Raw genomic sequence first — 20,394 nt, 5'->3', positions numbered from 1 at the left:
GACTGTGCTGCGTGTGCTGCGCAGGCCTGTGACTTTTTTTCGTTCACTGTTGTACATTTGTTTACAAACTTATCAAGCTGTTCTTATTGTTCCAATACACAGGTGCATGTTGTTAAATTTTTTTTTCTGATTTTTAAGCTGTGCACCTGGCTGCAGTTTTTTTTTTCGACATTGATGTTGTAAGGTAAATACCTTGTAAGGTATTTTACAAATAAAATAAAAAATAAAATAAAATAATAAAAGGGTCAACCACAATAAGGGCCTCAAGTTGAGTCTGTAGGAAACCAGAAATTGCGCATTGCCCTGTATTCCCCATTCCGAAATTATGGTCTTAAATGCGAACACTGGTTTGTAGGTTTTAACTGAAAAAATGTGCGCGTAACTGTAAACCTGTCGCCTTCTTAGCTCGAGACATTCGATGAACTAGAGATTCTTAATTTGTAGCATTGACAAGAACTGTTGCTGCTTTACTTTTGATACCTTTACGTCAGCCTGGTTGAAACTTTCCAGCGCTACAGCTGCCGGGCTTTTTTTTTAATCTCTTCCGACATTACCATGAACATTCCTCACTTAAGCACACACCCTTTAGGGTGTGTGCTTCGCCGTCAGGTAGCCCACAACAAAGTTCACTGGCGAAGGCTTATTCCTAGTTAAGGAGGACTAAGCACAAACATTAGTGCATTCATACGCACATAGTACAATAAACCGAGAAACAGACCTTGAAAAATCTCTTTTTTTTTTCAAGGTATGTTTTCAGCAGGTGCCACATTAGATTCAAAAGCGTACTTTGGTACCAAGCGCAGAAGCGAAACAGCCACCAAGGACGCAAACTTCACATTGTATGAGGCTTCTCTTCTTCCTAGTCGGTAACGTTGGCCGTACCATGTTCCCAAAGAGCTTGGTGGTCCACAGCGTTGTCAATCGGGCCCCCTTGAAGGATGCTCTGCTGCCCGTACGTTCTTTGCCGAGGATGCAACCTACAAACAGTACTCGAAAAATCTAACTTGCTGCCACCATTCCCAGCGTTCCGATCATTTTTGCCGTCCTCGTTAGCGCAGTTTTTTTTTTCAAGGTAATATAAAGGGTGTTTCAGAAAATGCGCTCAAAATTCTATAAAATTGGAAAGATGGGACAATTAAGCGATTACCTCGTGAATGTTTTTGCGAGGCATTGATTTCCAAAATAGCTCAAGGTAGTAATCAGACAAGTAATTGGAATGATGTGCGCAGAGTCGAGGTAAGTGGAGATAGGTAGTATTGCGCAAAATGAACAAAGGGACGACGAATACGGGGAAAGAGAGTGGTGACAGCGCATCGCCCGTGTGGGGAAATTCGGATGGACATGGCTAGCATGCGACGGGACGGAGAAGATGGCGCGCATGCAGGGGAATAGCGGCCAGCCGGGTTCCTGGCCGATTGTTGCCCAGCCTGGGCACACACACTTCATCAAGCACTTTTCCATATCCTAGGGTTCGCGAATGTTGTGAGAGTGCCCCAAGGGACACTCCTGTGTCTTGTCCACTGTAACTCTAAGCCTGTAGAACTGTAACCTTTAAACCTTAAAACATAACTGTTAACTGTAAACCCAGTGCTCCTGCGACCGCTTGTTCTCTGCATCGGGCCTGCTCTAAACCTAACCCGCCATCTGCGAATGTCCTACAGTGTCTCATCCATGACCCGGTAAAAGTTACTAGTCATAGTGCTCTCTGAGCATTCTCGCGAACGCATATGCTAGTTTGTTTTGTGTGCTTTGTAGTTCATTGTCTTTGTATGAATATACAGTTACTTTTTTACTTGGAAATTTTTTAAAGCCTACGAAATTTATCCCAAGTAGAGATAAATTATCTGCCCAGGCAGACATCATTTTCAAGAAAAACAACAGCAATCCATTTACTAATATTCACTAATTCACATACATTAATTAAGTTATGAGTTACAAAGATTACGGAACATGTTTATATTTGAGAGTTGAAGGTAATCATTGAAAAAGTCTAGTTCTGCGTGTTTACATTTCAAAATGTAGACCAAGATAGGTGGCGTCAAATCAATCGTTCCATTTTCCTTATTACGCACTGCGAAGCGCGGCTCGCCTTGCGGTTCGCCGTCCAACTCCTTTGTTATGTGGCGTAAAATGAAGCTGCGCTTCCTTCTATCCACGACCGGATTCCGATTGGAACATTGCGCAGCTCCCGATTGAACGCCCCAGCAGCGGCTAGACAGAGCGTTTAGCAAAGCTTCATTTTACTCCGCCCCACCACACGTCACAAGGGGGTTGCACCGTGAACCGCTCTTCGGGGTTTAACGCGCGTAATCAGAAGAATTTATCAGATAATGTTGCACCAGTTATTTCGACCTGCATGGACACTCTCTCAAGTTGAAAAACTCATATAACGACGATCCTCATAGCTTCGTGGCAGTAATTATGAAATTAACCTCATTAGCTTTCCGACAGTGAGACGATTGATCCTAATGCAAGACTTGAAGCCCGTCGTCTGGTAAATTCATAACCGGTTGGAGATACGCAAAGATATCGCGCTGTTATTTTCTGCAGTGCAATGTATTCCATCCAATTTCACGCATTAAAGAAAAAGTGCGCCAGCAACTAGAAAAGGCTCTTCCGCATGAATTGTTGGTAAGTATAAATTGCAGCGAGAACAGGCAATTTCTCGAATGTTATTGACTGAATGCTTAGAAGTATTCAAGCTCTTAGACTGGGAAGTATTAGGAGGGAGGGTGAACGAAGAAAGTCTCAGCAGCCTACGGTTTGCAGATAACATTGTCCTGTTCTGCAACGGGGGCAATTGCAACAAATGATTCAGAACCTTAGGCGAGAACGTGTAAGAGTAGCGTTGAAGATTAATATTCAGCAGAAAAAAGTAAGGTGCGATAGCGTGGCAAGCGAACAAGAATTCATGATCGCAGTTAGCTTATACAGTGTGCGCAGGAGTACCATTATCTAGGTCAATTACTCACAGGGGACCCTATTCATCAGAAGGACACTTACAGAAGAATAAAAATGTGTTGGACTGCATACGGCAAGCATCACCAATTTTGACTGGGAGCTTACCACTGTCGTTGAAAAAAGAAGTTTGCAATCAATCTGTTGCGAACGGGGGCTAGCGTATGGGGCAGCGTATATGCCATGCCGCCCCCCAGTCTGTAATTTTAGGTGTATGTTACAGGCCTCCTCGCAATAGCGCCGACTTCGCTCGTAATCTAAACAATGCACTAAACGTGGTTTGCTCTCGCTATCCTAATGCCGACCTTCTTCTTTTTGGAGACTTTAACTTACCAGACATTAATTGGCCGCAACACAGTACCCTCCCTAGTAAACCAAACCGAAGCGAGAGATTTTCTGGACGTTTGCCTCAACTTTAATCTAACACAACTCGTATCAGAGCCAACGCGCGTCACCCAAGACACTGCAAACATTTTAGATTTAGTACTAGTCAACCGTCCAGATGGTTTGTCGTCCATCACCTTTCTTAGAGAAATCAGTGATCACAAGGTCATCCATGCTTCTTTTCGCTTTGCTCCAGCTCTGCGGCAGAAGCGCGAGAAAACTATACACTTATACGACAAAGGTAATTATGATGCAATATGTGAACATTTACAGGATTTTCTACCTTCCTTCCAAGATGCGTTTCATAACCGCAGCATTCATGAAACTTGGCTGATATTCAAAGAAAAAATAAACAACTTAACGAACCGGTTCATACCAAAAATTACCTTTCGAACGCATGAACAAAAACCATGGTTTAACAATTCGTTAAAAAGGCTAGAAAACAAGAAGAAACGCATGTATCGCGCCACAAAATGCAGGACGAACACGTGTGCATGGGAAAAATACTACGCTGCTGAACGCGCATACCTATCAGCGATTCGCAAGGCGAAAGATGCATTCTTTGGTGATGACCTTCGGAAACTTTTAATCAATAACACAAAAAAATTCTGGCAGGTGATAAACCCTCAAGAAAGGCGCAGTGTAACACTTACCAATGACGAAGGTGAAACGGTCGACGATGTAGAGTGCGCGAACCTTTTTAATGCAGCTTTTGTATCTGTATTTACAGAAGAGCCTACCACGTCCCCGTTTTCTTCGCGTACTAATGCATCAAGTGTCATGCCCACCATTACATTTTCACAGGAAGGTATTTCATCGTTAATTGACAATCTTAAACTCACATCGTCGGCCGGCGTGGATAACATTAATTCGAAACTGTTAAAGAATACTAAACATGTCGCCGCGGTGTTCCTGTGTTTGCTATTCTCGCAGTCACTTTCAACTGGAGAAATACCATATGACTGGAAGGTGGGGAGGGTTGTTCCCATCCACAAAGCAGGCGACAGGAATTGTCCGCTTAATTATCGCCCCATTTCATTAACGAGTGTGCCCTGTAAGCTCATGGAGCACGTCATGTACACAGAAATCATCAAGTTTCTTGACTCGAACAAATACTTTCATTCATCACAGCATGGGTTCCGCAAAGGCTTTTCCTGTGAAACACAACTGGCCATTTTCCTGCATGATATTCACACCAACTTAGATTCTAACCTCCAAACAGACGCGATATTTCTAGATTTTGCAAAAGCGTTCGACAAGGTACTACACCAACGTCTACTACTAAAACTTTCTCTTGCGAACCTTAACCCCGACATTTTGCGATGGATTGAAGCGTTCTTGACAAACCGATCTCAGTTCGTTACAGTTAACAACTGCGCATCTAACCCCTACCAGTGACTTCCGGTGTACCGCAAGGATCTGTTCTTGGACCTCTACTCTTCTTAATATACATCAATGATCTACCCCTGCACGTGTCTTCGTTTGTTCGCAGACGACTGTGTCATTTATCGAACAATTACTAGCACATCTAATCAAGACTTCAGGAGGACATTAACTGCTTACAGCAATGGTGCGACCGTTGGTTAATGGAACTTAATCCTAAGAAATGCAACTTGATGGTATTTTCTCGTCGGCGCGATCCATTTCCTTACCAATACACAATTAATAATATTCCCGTGTGTTCTGCGCAGTCTTACAAGTACCTAGGTGTTACTATATCTAACGACTTATCCTGGCGCACACACGTCAGTAATATCATTTCATGTGCTAACAAATCACTGGGTTTTCTCAAGCGTCATCTAAAACGTGCCCCAAACCTGTTAAACTACTGGCCTACCAGTCAATAGTCCGACCAAAACTGGAATATGCATCTGCCATATGGAATCCACGCCAAACATACCTCATCAACGCACTCGAAGCCGTCCAAAACCGCGCCGCAAGGTTCATCCATTCTAATTATTCATATGACGTGAGCATATCTTACTTAAAGAAAGAATTGAATTTACTTCCCCTTTGTACGCGCCGGCGCACTGGAACCCTTTCACTTTTTCTATCACACCTCGCTTAATCAACCACCCTATATCCTACCCGCAGCCCGAACATCTCATCGTACACGACACACTTTTCAAGTGGGCCGCCCTCGCATGCGCACTGTCACCTTTTCCGCCTCATTCTTTTGCCTTGCCGCTACAGATTGGAACAACCTGCCCCACCAAATCGCCGCCATCACTTGCCCTCGTACTTTTATGGAGAGTGTCACTGCGCACTTTTCACAATGAAAGTGACTTGTGCTAACATACTTATATGCTCGTGCGATTTAGTTTGTATTATTTAGGTCTATGTGTTTGCGCTGACGTATGTAACACTTCAACTCATGTTGTTTTCTTTTGTTCTTTTATTGTTTGCGTGTTCATTTCTGTATTATACAAATTATGTACTAATGCATTCCCACCCCTTATGTAATACCCCTGTCAAGGGGTCTTTAAGGTATTAAAAAAAATGAAACTTGGAGGTTAACAACAAGCTCGAGAACAAGTAGAGGATCGCGCAAAGAGCGATGGAGCGAAGAATGTTAGCGGTAACGTTAAGAGACTGGAAGAGAGCGGTGTGGATCAGAGAGCAAATAGGGATAGCCGATATTCTAGTTGGCATTAAGCGAAAGAAATGGAGGTGGGCAGGCCATGTAATGCGTAGGATGGATAACCGGTGGACCATTAGAGTTACAGAATGGATACCAAGAGAAGGGAAGCGCAGTCGAGGACGGCAGAAAACTAGGTGGGGTGATGAAGTTAGGAAATTTGCAGGTGTAAATTGGAATCAACTAGCGTAAGACAGGGTTATTTAAAAGTCATTGGGAAAGTCCTTCGTCCTGCAAAGTGGACATAAACAATAGGCTGATGATGATGATTATGAAGACGACGATGATGATCGCAAATTGCAGCAAATTCTGGTGCTGGACATGTAATTGACGGTGGCGGCCGGCCAATGTCAAAGATGACTTACGAACAATAAGTTTCGGGAGTTCGGTCTCTGAACTGCCGAAGAGCGCAAGTGTCACTCCGCTGTGGTGCCGTAGTGGCTATGGTGTTGCGCTGCTAAGCCTGAGGGCACGGAATCAAATCCCGGTGGCGGCGACCGCATTTTGATGGGGTCGAAATGCAAAAATGTCAGCGTACCAGACATTGGGTACATGATAAAGAAACCCCCGTGGTCAAAATTCAGGAGTCCCCCCACTACCACATGCGTCATAAACATGCGATTTTGGCACGTGAAACCCCAAAACTCAATTTTTCACGCCCTTAGCAGACGCCCATCAGACACGTAACCTTTTGTGACACATTGCCTGGCTAGCATAAAGCGAGCGTCCTTGTTGTGGCGCGATCCAGTTTGCTAAGTTCTCGGCCTGCGGTGACCCCAAACGGTGCACCAGCCATAAACGGCGCAGTAACCGCAGAACATTTCTGCGATACGAAGAACCGGCACTCGTTACACATACCAGGGTGCGTGTATTGAAATCCGCGAATATCATTCCGTACAAGAAAGTTGTTTTGACTATATTCATTACGTTAAAGCCCAAACCGCATGAGCGCGATTTTGTGCGCGACAGCGACGAGCGACGGCTTCGAGCGACGAAACGGGCCGTCGCGCGAACAGATCGCTCGGTCTTTTCGCTCAATCGCTCGGTTCTAAAAATCTAGAATTCGTCGCTGGTCGCCCGGAAGTGCTATGAGCGACTAGCCAATAGCGCGAAGCCGGAACTAGATATACATCAGTCAAGTACTACCGATTGTCCCACGGAACGAGCAAACCACTAGATTTTGATACGTGCAAGGATAATAACGTAGTGCAAACCTTTAGAAATATTTATGCTGTTCTTTACACTAAAACACATCAACTTAAAATTAATTAACCAAGCGTCACGCCAGTTTCGGCGAGTATTTGCTGCCCTCATACCAGCAACACCGGTGAGACGTCGCTCAAAGTCGTCGCTCGTCTCGTCGCTCGCATACGGTAAGACTTGTAGGCGACGAGCGACCGCGACAGCCATCTCCATCGCGTCGCTTGTCGCTGTCGCGCGCAAGATCGCGTGCATGCGGTTTATACTTAAGTGTTACAAGAGGTGGTAATGGTCACAACAGCAACTGCAATGCAGTATGGGAGATTCGAAGGTGTTCGGACTGCGCAATCTTCTTTAAAAGCCTTTTCGAAAGACATATCTAGCGTTCTCGTTCACAAGGCGCAAAAGTGCGGGGCAAACATTGCCTCGAGCCAACAGACGTACTATACAGGGAGGCTAGCCGGCTGGCACGAAGAGAGAGAACGGAAGGGGGGGGGGGGGGGGGGGGAGCAAGCGGGGATGCGCCGCGCGTCCGCCAGCCGGAGCCGCGGTCTGCGCCCGCCGAAAGGGCGGCGGCGCTGGCGGCGGCAGAGCAGCTCTGGCGAGCAGCGTGCCTGGAGCTCGTGGCGAACCCCCTCCCGCGACGCGGAATCCCGACGCGGAGTTCGGTCGAGCGGCCTGCAGCTACGAGAAAGTATGTCCGAGTCCGCAAACGCCGCCAGCCCGGCGCCCGAAGAGACGACGCAGGTGCGAACCCTTCTTTACTTCGAGAACAGACCAGGAGCCCCTGGCGCCTCCTTGTCTGTTTGCGCGCGGCCACTGGTTCGGGTGCAATTTCTGTCCAAGCGCTTGTATCCTCTACAACCGTCCCTCTATGCAACATAAGAGAAACATGCGTGCTTGCTATTGATGCACGCTGCACTTCATTGCTCAGTATTGCGAGGATTCGGGGCAAGCTTTGCGTATCTCTAGCTTTGACCAACTGGTACCATGCACCAGTATTGGGCACCGAAACGCGGCAGGCGGGAATGGCGAACGGACGCGCTGTTCCCGACGCCCTTCCCGCCGGCTCCATTCGGCTTGGCGCGGCCATTTTTTTTTTTTTTTTTTTTTCGTTGTTCCTCTGACCAGTCCCGTTTCAGCGCATCTGAGGACGCCAGAATTAAGGCGTCGTCTGAGTGAGCTTGATCCGCACTTGCCGCACACAGACGGTTACAGTCTCACGATGCGTTCTATTTTTCCATACAACGTCTTTTCTGTTTGTCTTGTCAAGAGCGTTGGTAAACACGATTCGATGATGCAACGATATGCGGGCATCCATAAGTGATCGTGTAATGTGCAACATGAACTGCATTTTTCTTTCCTTGTTGAGAACCCCCTCAAGTGGCTCATATAAACCAAGAAGCCCACTTGAAACAGCCTGAAGAGAGCTCATCGGGAAACGCCTCTGCTCCCGCGGTGTTATTTACCTGCCTGCTCTCGCTTGTCTTTCACCCCCCCCCCCCCCCCCCTGTATAGTTACATTTTCGCTCGTCTTCTAACAACAGATCGTATACGTTTCCCGGAAATTTGTTCATGTAGAGATTGCCAGATGTTATTCTATGACTGTTCGTTCCAACCTTCAGTGTTGCTTTTGATGAGAACTAGCAATCCTTGCGCCTTTGTAGGCCTTATACTTTGTAGGCCCTATTTGCTTCTTTTGAATTGTAGTGAAATTTATTCAGGAGTAAAGAATGCTCAAATATTGACGCCAGGAAGCGCACTCAGCCATATGCTTTCTGTACTTAGCTTATAATCCCGAATAACAAGCTCATCAACAAAGTACCGCGCATAGGAACCCGAACACAACTGAAAGTGCACACAACTGCATCTCGCACAACTTTGTGCACTTTAAGCGATGCTTGCAGCACGAGGTTAAAAAGCCGTAGCAGTGAGCTTCATTATTTTATTCACCATTTTTTTATTTGTATCCATAAGTAAACATTCGTCTTCCAACATTAGTATAAACCTTAAATTTAATGCTGAAATTGAATTTCTGTCAATTCAGTGGTTGCGCCCAAGTAAATTATTTCCACGGTTTACGTGTATATGACTCGGGAAGTTGCAGTCGGTCCTCAACTAAAGCTTCTTTTTTTAAAGCTCAGCTGTGAGAAATTAATTTTGGTTCTGTACCTTGTGCTCCACCTTGAACGGCTTGACCTGTCCGACACGGGCACATACTGTAGTTCTTCCCTTAATACATTCCAGCGCGTTGATTAAACAGCAGTTCTTTAGCATGTTACCAAGTCTAAGCAATGTTTCGACCGTAACACTACTTATGAGTAAAGAGTAGTCTTGTTAAGGGGCTAAATTAAAAAAGTCATTTGCACATAATGGAATACTTTTGGCGAATGTGTTTCAATGCAAAAAAGAGAAGTGCACTTTTGGACTTGTGAAAATGGCACTTGGGACGACCACGTGCGCTGCAGCGAAGTCGGTCCTAAGTTTCTGCTGTCGCCTCTGCCACGAAATTCGCGGTAGAAAACAACAATAACGGAGACAGCCACACGCGAGCCGCACAGCTTATGGGGCTCGAACCGTGGGCCTCGCCGACCTGTTGTGCACAGCAGCCAGTGTAGTGGGCTCACTGGTTGCTTCATTTGTTATTCAAATTCGAGTACGGCTTTGCTGTTTGTCTTCTTTCGTTCACTCCATTCTCACTTGCGGTAATTCAAGAAAAGGTCATAGAAAACCTACTCACCCGAACCACTATCCCGTAAAAAGTTGTTTCGCAATACCGAAAAGTAAAGCGTTTTGTCCGCAGTTGTGCCCAAATGGGTGACAGATCGAGCAACTACGAGAAGCCACCACTTGTGGTCGGTTTCTTTTCCTACTAGGAGCCCAGAAGGACGCTGCTTCAAGGGTGCTTTGTGCTCACTTTCTATAATTGCGATCACCTCATTCTGCTTCTGGTATAAAAGTGATATTTGCAGGCTACCTGTTTAATATGACTGAATTGTTTTAACTGGTCCTTAGAGTTAACCAAGTACTTCCACTGGCTTTGTAACGTAACGCAAAGCAAGAAGGCATAACAAAAACGCCACTTGAGCGAATTGTGCTCTAATCAACGGTCAGTTCAAGGAACTGCTACAGCAGCGCAACCGAATAAAGTACATTTCACTTCAACGAATTTCAGCATGTGGCGTCTTGCGGTTGTATTAAAATTGTAGCCCGCCTATGTCTCGAGGCCACACTTCTGCACACTGTTTGAATCCATATTTTAGTCTTATGAACCGCGTTATTTTATGAACAGTGGTGAGCGTTGTTAATAGCCTTCTTGGCAGCGTCAGCTGTGAAGTGGTCCATAAAGCAGGCGCCATGGTGATAGACCGCGTGCAGCGGAGACGCCCATTCACGTCCATCAGTGGTTCTGGCACCAAACATCGGGGCGGCGTCCAAGAATCGCCACAATACTCGGCTGCTTCGAGATGCTGCTCTTGAGCCAAGTCTCACTTAAGTGGCATTCACTGTACACGGCGAGTACTTCGGTGACCTATTCTGGAGCTCAAGACGTTAAAGTTCTGAGGTTACAATCTTCCACGCTCTCCTGTCTTTCTTAATTTTTTTTTCATTATCACGCGTCTATGAATGATTACGCAGCTTGCGACACCTGACTTTTTACATTAATTTTAGATTCGGTGGTGTCACCTGATCTAACCGCCTTTTGAAAATGATTTTGACATTATCATTCAAAGTGACCATATACGCGGCATGTAATACCAGCGTGAGACAGGTAATTTTCATCGCGTTCAAGCCTGATGGGATATTTTTTTTTCGGAATTGTCTCCTTTCTGCGAGCAAGCGCAAATGGCCTAATCGTGCGAGTCTGATCAAGTTTGATCCCGATCAGACTCGATCAGGATCGAAAGTGTCTGTCTACTTGTTTGTGAGAAGCGCCTTTCCTGTGATGGCATCACAAAACTCGCTGCGATAGCTATCGGCAATCGCATCATGCTCGTCGCTTATGCCGACTTGAGCCCGGCCTGGCTTACCAATATCCGTGAATGAGTGAAGAAAGATCAGTGCTCACCCGGTCAGTCCGACTTGTCACTGTAAACACAGCCTGCGACGCATGCACACCACCATTATCGATACGGTCTTCTGTGCTGTCGATGCACCCCCCATAGTCCTTTAAAAAAAATAAACTCACAGGGCGGTTACGTGTGTGTAACGGGAATGTTCAAGCGTTAGATGCGGTGCGGGCTGGGCACTATCGCTCCCGATCTCGAGAGATCTGTCAACTCAGAGGTGTCCCGACCTCGCAAGTAATGACAATGGTGTAATAACGATGGTATGACAACGAATGCGTGTTGACCCTGTACAAAGATGGCGCAATGGCAATTCTGAAATGATTACGATGGTATAACCACTGTATCACCTAAAAATTTAAATTAAATTATGGCGTTTTACGTGCCAAAACCACGATCCGATTATGAGGCACGCCGTAGTGGGGGACTCCGGAAATTTGGACCACCTGGGGTTCTTTAACGTGCACCTAAATTTAATGACTTGGCCACCGCTTCCCCTCTTGCTTCGTCGTCGTCTTATAATACATTTATTTATTTTTTATTTGTACATACTGCAGCCCTAAGAATGGTTATCGCAGGTTTGCGGTAAAAACAAACATTGCGAAATACATGTTCGAAAACCTACCGAAAATGCCAGCAGCGGGTAAATAGCAGCTACAAACTCCTTCGGTGAGAAAGACTTAACATCACCGGGCAGCCTGTTCCAACATTCGATAGCATGAGGAAAGAGGCTATGGTTAAATGTATCGGTTCTAGCATAAATCGGTGCAATATTCACAGGGTGACGATTTCTAGTCGAAGAAGGTTTGGAAAACTTGTTGTAATGTAAATACGAGCAGCGTTGAGTATTTACTAAAGTGCGAACAAATTTAAGACATTCAACCTGCACAGGTGCATGAATAGCAGGGCGATTCAAGGAAGACGGGTTCGAAGAGAAGCCACGATCGCCACGCTGGCAAATAAAGCGAGTGGCTTTCTTTTGAGCCGATTCTCACTTGAATATTTCAAATGGGGATTCCAAATTACCGAGCCATATTGTGGGATAGGATGCACTGGGGTCTTATAATTGGTGGCCTTGGGAGCTGAACGAAGCATACGTTGTAAATAAGCGGGACGAGACAGTGCTTAGTACAGGTGAAATCGGTATTTTTAAGCCGTACTAATCGTTCGTAAATAGAACACCCAGGTATTCAGACACTTTTTCTGGCAAGAACTATTATATGAGTAAGTGCAAGATGAATGTGAGGTAGGTGTTGAAAAGGGCATACAGACTATTTTGCCGAAATAATTGCCCAAGCATCGCACCAAGCCCTTTCACCGGAGCTACTAAGAGGAAGGTGATCCTCATTGCAGGAAATTACCTGATAAACGAAGCAGTCGTCAACGCAAAGGAGTATTTTTGCTGAAACATGGTCGAGTAAATTATTGATGTACAGCAAGAAAAGAAGTGAACCCAATACTGAACCCTGCGAACCTCCAGACGTAGCATCGGCGATAGACGATTTAGCAGCACTGAAACAGAAATATTGTGACCTGTGAGTAGAAAGCAGGATGTCCAATTCACAATTGTCGGGTTATTTAATATACCATTCTGTTTATGCGAAGGTTTTGAGCGGTATGAAAAACCTTTCAAAAATGCATAAATACGGCGACAATTTGAAAACTTTAATCGAGAGATTCGCAGGCATATGGAATTGAGTGATCGTACTTAGTCCTATATGAAGGCAGGCAGATAAAATGTTGTTAGCTACAATGAACTCAATAATATATTTATAGATTACATGCTGTAGAGGCTTGCTGCATTCAGAGGCTAAAGAAACTTGTCTGTAGTTAGAAAGGTCGTTTCAACTTCCACACTTATGGAATGGGAGCACGTTTGCTACTTTACAGGCTCAAGGAGCAGATGAAGTTACTAAGGATTTCTGAAAAATCATTGCGCGGAATCTGCTACACCAAAGTGCATACCAAACGAGAAACGAATTGGGAAGTTCATCAGAATCACAGCACTTTTTACATTCTAAGCTAAGAACCGAATTTAAGACATCTTGTAGTGATATATTTATTTCAATAATGGCGTATTTCAACATACCATAGAAAGGAGAAATGTCGAAGTTGTCTGCCGTAAATGCGGCATGAAAGTGATTGTTAAAAGCCGGTAGCAAATATGCTAACTAAAGTAGGTACAGCGCAGCAATTTTTGGAAGGAAACAAGGAGACAGGATCAAAATCAAGCTGCTGTTGTTGCAATTATGTTAGATTAATTAGGGCATGTATAATCTATCGTAAACGTAATAAATTTAGTTTTGGCAGTCCGAATCAGGCCGCAAAATTTCTCAGGATTTGATGTTATTATATTATCTTTGACAAAGTAATAGCGTAGAAAATCTCCTTTGCTGCTGTAGTTTTCAGTTCAATTTCCTTCTTTGTTGTCTGGAACTGAGCAGTTGCGTGAGAATTACCGATGCGCCTTCGACACCGTAATCTCTCAGGGGGACGGGAAAGGTGATCTCTGGTTATGCATGGAAGATCTACGTTTCTCTTTATTGTTTTCAGTGGTGCAAAGCGGTTGGTTCATGATTCGACAGTACTTAAAAAACAGTGGATAGAGTGTTTACATCTTTTGAAACATTGAGGTGCTCAAATACTTTAACAGGATCTGCAAGAAAATTTGCAATAGACTGATCTTCTTCTCTAGAGAAATCAGGAAAGGCACAATACGAAAATTTTGTTTTAGGAACATAAATAATAACAGAAACCAGAACATCGTTATGGTCGGATATTCCACCAATGGCATCGCACGACAACCATTTTCAGCGAGACGTCTGCTAAGAAATATCAGGTCGAGAATTTTTGAGTCCCCCCACACAACAACTTGCGCCTGGCTACACAAGAAGGAACTATTGAGCAGCAGTCCTTTAGAAACCAGACACCGGAGAGGAAAGCCATGAATAATTGAAATTGAAGAAACTAGACACTGGTCATGCAGAAACGCCTTTAACGAATACAAAAGTTCAACAGTGGTCCCTGGGGGCAGCGCATTACAGAAATAATTACATTGCATTTAGAAAAGAAAACTTGGAACCATAGAGACCTTCTATCATCAGGGCCGTGGAGCAAAGAAACGTTAGTTACAACACCTTCCATGTTTCCTGTCGCAACCGACAATGATAACGCCAGGTGGGGCAACTTGAGCATTGTATATGTCTGAATGCGATCAAGTTTAGGTTACTCCGATGACATGAGGCCAATATGGTGATGCTAAGGAAACCATGCCTATTAAGGAAACTTCTTGCGTTCATGATGCAAATATTCTCGCTTGACTCATTTCGGCGCCAGTGAACAATGAGGAGAAGCTGTGGAGGAAGCAGTTGAAGTACGCCGTAACTAAGGCGATATAGTGGACATTCTCAACAAATACGTGGTCAGATGTTAACCGTACAGTGCTTGCATTATTCTGGAAAGCGGCAGTTGTGTTCCATAGTTAACTGTCGACATTTGGTACACGAACAGAAATATCCCGCTTATGCTTATGTTTATACCCTGGAGTTTATGGTCAGTTTTTAATACTTCAATTTTCAGCGTTCCTAGTCAATGGCGTGTTTCAAATTTAAGACAAATCATCTGAAGTTTGTTTACAAACACATTAGAAACATTTCGCAAGAGTACATCACTGCTTTCGTTAGGGTCTTCCGAAAATTAAAGCAAACTAAGGGTATTTATCCGCAGTTGGTTCTCAAGATCATTTTTATCAGTGAGCTTGCTGACCATGTTACTTAATTACAAAAGTTAAAAGCGTTAATGGCCTTAGGTGCGGAAGACGGCAAAGATTCAAAGTGACCATCCTCGAGACAAGCCACCCTAGGTACAATGCTACGAACCGTCTCAGTCAGCGATGACACACGTGGACAAATGATATGCAGCGCTTCTGGAAGACAACGATTCAAGAGCAGCCATCCTCGATTCAAGTGAACTGACTCGAGAATCAACGGTCTGACGAAGAGACCTAATTTCAGCAAAAATGTATAAAGTCATTTTTACATACGTACGTACGTACGTACATACATACATACATACATACATACATACATACATACATACATACATACATACATACATACATACATACATACATACATACATACATACATACATACATACATACATACATACATACATACATACATACATACATGCATACATACATACATACATACATACATACATACATACATACATACATACATACATACATACATACATACATACATACATACATACATACATACATACATACATAAAAAGAGCTGAGAGAGAACCCCTAAAGACCGGCTAATCTTTCCAAATGTAGTCTTAAGCTGATTACGAATTCTTCACAGAAATCATGCAAGTTTGCAATGAATACCGGGATAAAGAGACACTGTGTGAAGGGCTCAACGCGGCGCTCGGCTGCTCTACCAAAATTAATCGTAAACTTGATAGTTATAACTTAATTCTTACATATCTTACCGGTCTTTGAAGCTCTCACCAGTACCTAGACAAAGACTGTTAAATCTGGATACGCCTTCTCGTCAGCCCGTGGCGATCGCTGAATATAGCTCGCACACGCACGCGAAGCCAAGACACGCAGTCTTTTGCTGGGTCGGAAACGCTTTGCAGGCAAACTGCCGTCGCTTCTGATTTCTGTCGTCGGTTTAAAGCAAACACTGCCAGGCCTCGTCGCTTGGACGTCGGGAGATTCTTGTCCATGGATCTGTCAACTGGGGGTGCTGCAGTCAAACGTCACATTTCACGCGTGGCTTTTGTTGTCCATTAAAGGGGGCCAACAGAGCATGCGGACACAGCTTGCAGTTTCCCCCTTCTTGGTCTTGGCAAGGTCTAGTGAGTGAACAATAGGGGAAGCGCAACATCCAGCGCGATGAGGCCGCCGTAGTTTGTGGAAGGCAGATTAAACCACATCCCGTCGATGCACGTCGTTCAATAAAAAGTGGTCGTCGTTCGCGGTCATGTAATTCTTTTATTCATGCTCATAGTGTTTGGATAGCTGTCGGGAGGTGTTGGCATTTGTGTTCTAAACCATCATTTCTTTAAGAGAAGTTTTCAATGTATATATCAATTCAGCAGTACTCAGTCTTCAATTCAGCGACTTCTCAGTTTTCACTGCTGCATTCTGTAATCATGACTAAACTTTTCGCAAAAAAAAAAAAGCGTGCACAAGGCGGCGCCTTGAAATTTCATCATGCGGTGAGACTAAGCAGCGAAGTGAACGCGTCGTGCAAGCGGCCGCCTGTGGCGCACGCGTCGCGTTCGGTCATATTTCATCGCCTCTGGGCCAGCTGAGTCTGGTTGAGTCTGTTGCGTTTCACGTGATAGCGATAGAGCGGCCTGGAACGCGTGCTCTTTACCACCGGTCGGTCGCTTATGCTGTCTCAAGACAGAAAACAAGCGCATTGGCACCAATCTACGACGACTCATTCTGTTTCTCCGACACGTGCATACAGCCTTGTAGCAGACGACTGAGGCGAGGGACGTTATTGATGAAACAATCTCACATTTTGATGTGGCGGCTTTATTGTTAGTGAGCAAGAAAACTGTTTTTGTATCAACTCCGTCAGGTTCACTGTTTCAATTTCAGGGTTTTCGGCAAAGCGTCAAGATTGCACCACGTTACGAAAGCAAATCAAAATCTTACGTTTACCATCAGCGCCATTATGGCAAATTAGTTCTTTACAAACTAGAATGGGCGACACACAAGTACGTGGTCGACGAAATCGTTTCTTTCATTTTTTTGATAAACTCTGGCATATGTGCGTTGTGTACGCACTACTCAAGAGCTGCAGCCTGAATGAATGGCTTTGCTAGGTGCATGTGTCTGCATGCCTGAGTATTAGCCGCGTGTGTACATAGTACCTTAGCACTTGTATACAGTCATTTTACTGCCATTTTTAGTTGCAATAAAGGAGAGAGAAAAGTTCGCGGTATAGCTCAGTGGTTACCTCATGCGTTACGCGTCGCTGCTGATGCACAGTGTTTTCCAGCTGTCGTGCGACGTGGATGGCATAACAGGAAGGACTGGCACACCATTCGAGCGGCACTAGAAGTTCGGCTTGATGTTAAATTCCAGACTGTTGCAGTCTTAATAATGCTTCTGGTGGTTGTAATATTATTGGCGATAGCAACAAAAACAGCTGCAGCCTTCATCGCCCTGAAAGATAAACATACCACTAACATCAGTGAAATTTCTCTCGGGGCCTTCTGAGTTTTGTACCTTGCGCATGCAACAGTGGCGTGCTTATGTTTTTCAATTAACGATCGACAGGCAGGAAGATCTGAGGTTGGGGCTAGTTGTATATATTGAGTGATTGTGAACAAATCTTCCGTACGGAAGCTGAAACGTCATGGAAGTTTGTTAAACCTTTTTCATTTTTGGTCGGCGTTTCTCTCTTTTCCTTTCATTATGCCTCCTCCCGACCAAACGAATTATCGTCGAGCCATCGATTTCATCATTTTGAGTAATTGGAGCGCGCCACTGTGAAATAAGACGCAAAGAAAGGACTGGTCTGAGTTCACAGTAGCGCGCTGCAGTCATTCAATATGACATGCAGGACCAAAGGGACAGTGCATATTTATGGAGATAAATTCAGCGGGAAAGTAGAAACTGTAGCGTAGGAATGCTTTTCCAAGTGTGACAAGGCCCTGTGACTCGGCTGTGATCAGATATCTGTGAAGAAAGCCTTGTTTGGACGCCGGATTGTCGTTCCTTGTAGCTTGCCGACTGGCGTTACTCGATGGTAGGTGACCGAGGTTGACCTGCCATTGGCATCAGGAGACCCGGCGGCCTCGAAGGCGCTACCACGTTGCTTTTTGTAAAGACTTAATTATTTACAGCATAGTGAATATTTGAGAGAGAGAGAGAGAGAGAGCGAGCGTTGTGCACATGACGGAGCCACCTAAATAGCTCCGATGTGACAGTAGAAGTGGTCATCGGACCACTGGCGAGTGAGGGTTTTGGCAAAAATCATGCACCGGCTTTCTTCTCATCGGTAACGGGGGCGTCATGTAGGTAAAGGCCCCTCCTTTTCCTCCGAGGATGTCATTCCCTTTCTCCAGGAGCGTAGAGCCCTTTTTTCGCCGCGGTGATGACAGGCGGATTTTCAAAGCGCCCAAACAGCAGTTGACGTCAGCGCCGCATTCTTTGGTCGTGAAGCATCAGTCTTCCACAAGGTGCAAACTCTGTCCATTCTTTGATGGCCGAAAGGGACGTTCTCCAGCGCCGTATAACAATTATCACTCAAAGATAACCTTGTCGGCCTTTCTGAATAGATATTTCCCACAAGGATGCGACAGTTGATGTCAGCGTTCAACCACGCACCACGCTACACACGCAGTCACTGTGGATGCTAGTTTCTCGTCGGCGACCGGAAGCCTGTTCTCGCTAGTGCCACTCGAAGCACAATAGAAACACACCTTGCAGAACTCGCAGTTGAAGCCGGCAGGCTGGTGTCATACCTCCCCCAGATATGCATAAGTCACGCGCCACACTTAATTGGCCCTGATCAAAAGGGCAGTCGTAACAGCCTGCTTCCCATGGTGTGCAGAGTGTGTGAAATGCCCGTAACAATAATCGTCGTGTTCATTCATTGAACATTCGGGCAACACGTACTTGCAGCGGTATCGGCTTTCTGGATCACCACCGGTTTGCTTCGAATACTGGCGGCGGTGGCACCGCGGCATACAGTGGCTGCGGTCTGTAGCTTCCCTCCAGAGGACCTGCCTTACGCTCGTACGTGCGATCCGATCGATTGTTGAGCGCTGGTGCAGACAAAAGAGGCCATGCTGGCGGGGATTCAGAAGTGCGTTCCAACAGCCGCACAGTGTTCGCTTAAGAGCCATCGATCGGTCGTTATGGCTTTTACTATAGTTATTGTAGCTCGCGCGTTATAAACGCTGCGCTCCCGGATACCAAATTCGTGGGCACTTTGTGTGACGCACGGGGATGTGCACTGTATAAACATTGATAACAATAAGGGACTGAAAGTAATAGCACCATGTTCTCACTCCTATTGTTAAAACTTGATGGCACGTGCGCAGTGGGCTAAGCTCGTAATTATATTCTAGCTGAACACCTGCTAATGCGTTTGTAAGGACTCTACACCTGTAAATACGTTTACTTTAGTCTAGACGGCTTAACAGCACTTTGTGTAGCTATACAGGCGAGATCACTAGACGGACATTGACTGGCAGTTCCTTTCGATAAGTGGCGAACTACAAGTTTTTATTCAAACACACGCGCAGCGCTTGACAAAGCACGATTTCTCTGCTTCCTGCCACCACCCGCCGGCAGCATGCCGACTGGTTGTAGCGCCGCGACACATTTGCCGAAAAATCACAGTCATTGCACACGTACAAGACATACTTTGCAGCAGCTCCGAGAGATGAGACGGCACCGCATTTATCACATTTGCCTTTACCACTCCTAATAGGCCAGCTAGCTGTGCAAATCGTCACTCAGCGATTCCTCAAAGAGAATGGGCGCAGTAAGGTTTCCGACGTGCCGGTTGGGGGAGCTCTAAGCAATGTGCTTCAAGTGAAGAAGCCTTCATATCGAGGAAATGTGAATGCGCTCATGGAGGACTAAAACAGATATGCTGATTCGAATGGTTCTCTAGTGCTGGATCTGTGTGATGAACAGAACCTTATAGCAGTTAACAGGGAGAATAAATATCATGGGCAGGTAACGTGGCAATGCGAAAACAGGCAGTCATGTATCGACTACGCCTTAGTCTCAGAAATGGGCTACGAACAATTAGACCAAAACATAATAGACCAACATGGAAAAAATAGCCTGGGTAGGGATCACAGATGTTTAACATTAAAGTTTGGGAGGAATACTAACGCAAAACACGAACCAATAGCAGCAGAATTTCTAAACATGATTGAAGAGCAAATAACTGAGATTGCAAAAAAAAAAACATAGAGAAGAAAATGCAGGATTTTCCTACAGCAGTCTGGGAATATAAGGAACTGGTAGACGTTATGCAGAAGAAAATAAGACAGACACGGCAAATAAAATTTTGTTGGATTGGAAAGAGGAAACCACGTAAGTGGTGGAACAAGGAAATAAAGAAAGCAATAGAAGAGCGTAAGCAG

The 20,394-nt window shown here is 45.0% G+C and overlaps 1 protein-coding gene across 6 annotated transcripts in view; it reads left to right on the top strand.

Moving 5' to 3' along the window:
• Positions 1–7,768: 7,768 nt before the first annotated feature.
• The window catches only part of LOC119456455 (uncharacterized protein ZK1073.1-like), a 187,279-nt gene continuing 174,653 nt past the window's right edge, over positions 7,769–20,394 (top strand). For 4 of the 6 annotated variants that reach the window (XM_037718285.2, XM_037718278.2, XM_037718261.2 and 1 more), the window contains exon 1: positions 7,769–7,927. In XM_037718285.2, the coding sequence (XP_037574213.1) occupies positions 7,877–7,927 (51 nt within the window). In that variant the 5' untranslated portion in view covers positions 7,769–7,876. The remainder of the gene's footprint in view (positions 7,928–20,394) is intronic. The other 2 variants (XM_037718253.2, XM_049664737.1) reach the window with 2 other exon arrangements.

Source organism: Dermacentor silvarum, chromosome 1 (assembly GCF_013339745.2).
Source record: "Dermacentor silvarum isolate Dsil-2018 chromosome 1, BIME_Dsil_1.4, whole genome shotgun sequence".
Lineage (NCBI taxonomy): Eukaryota > Metazoa > Arthropoda > Arachnida > Ixodida > Ixodidae > Dermacentor > Dermacentor silvarum.
This window is presented reverse-complemented; position numbering and strand designations above follow the sequence as displayed.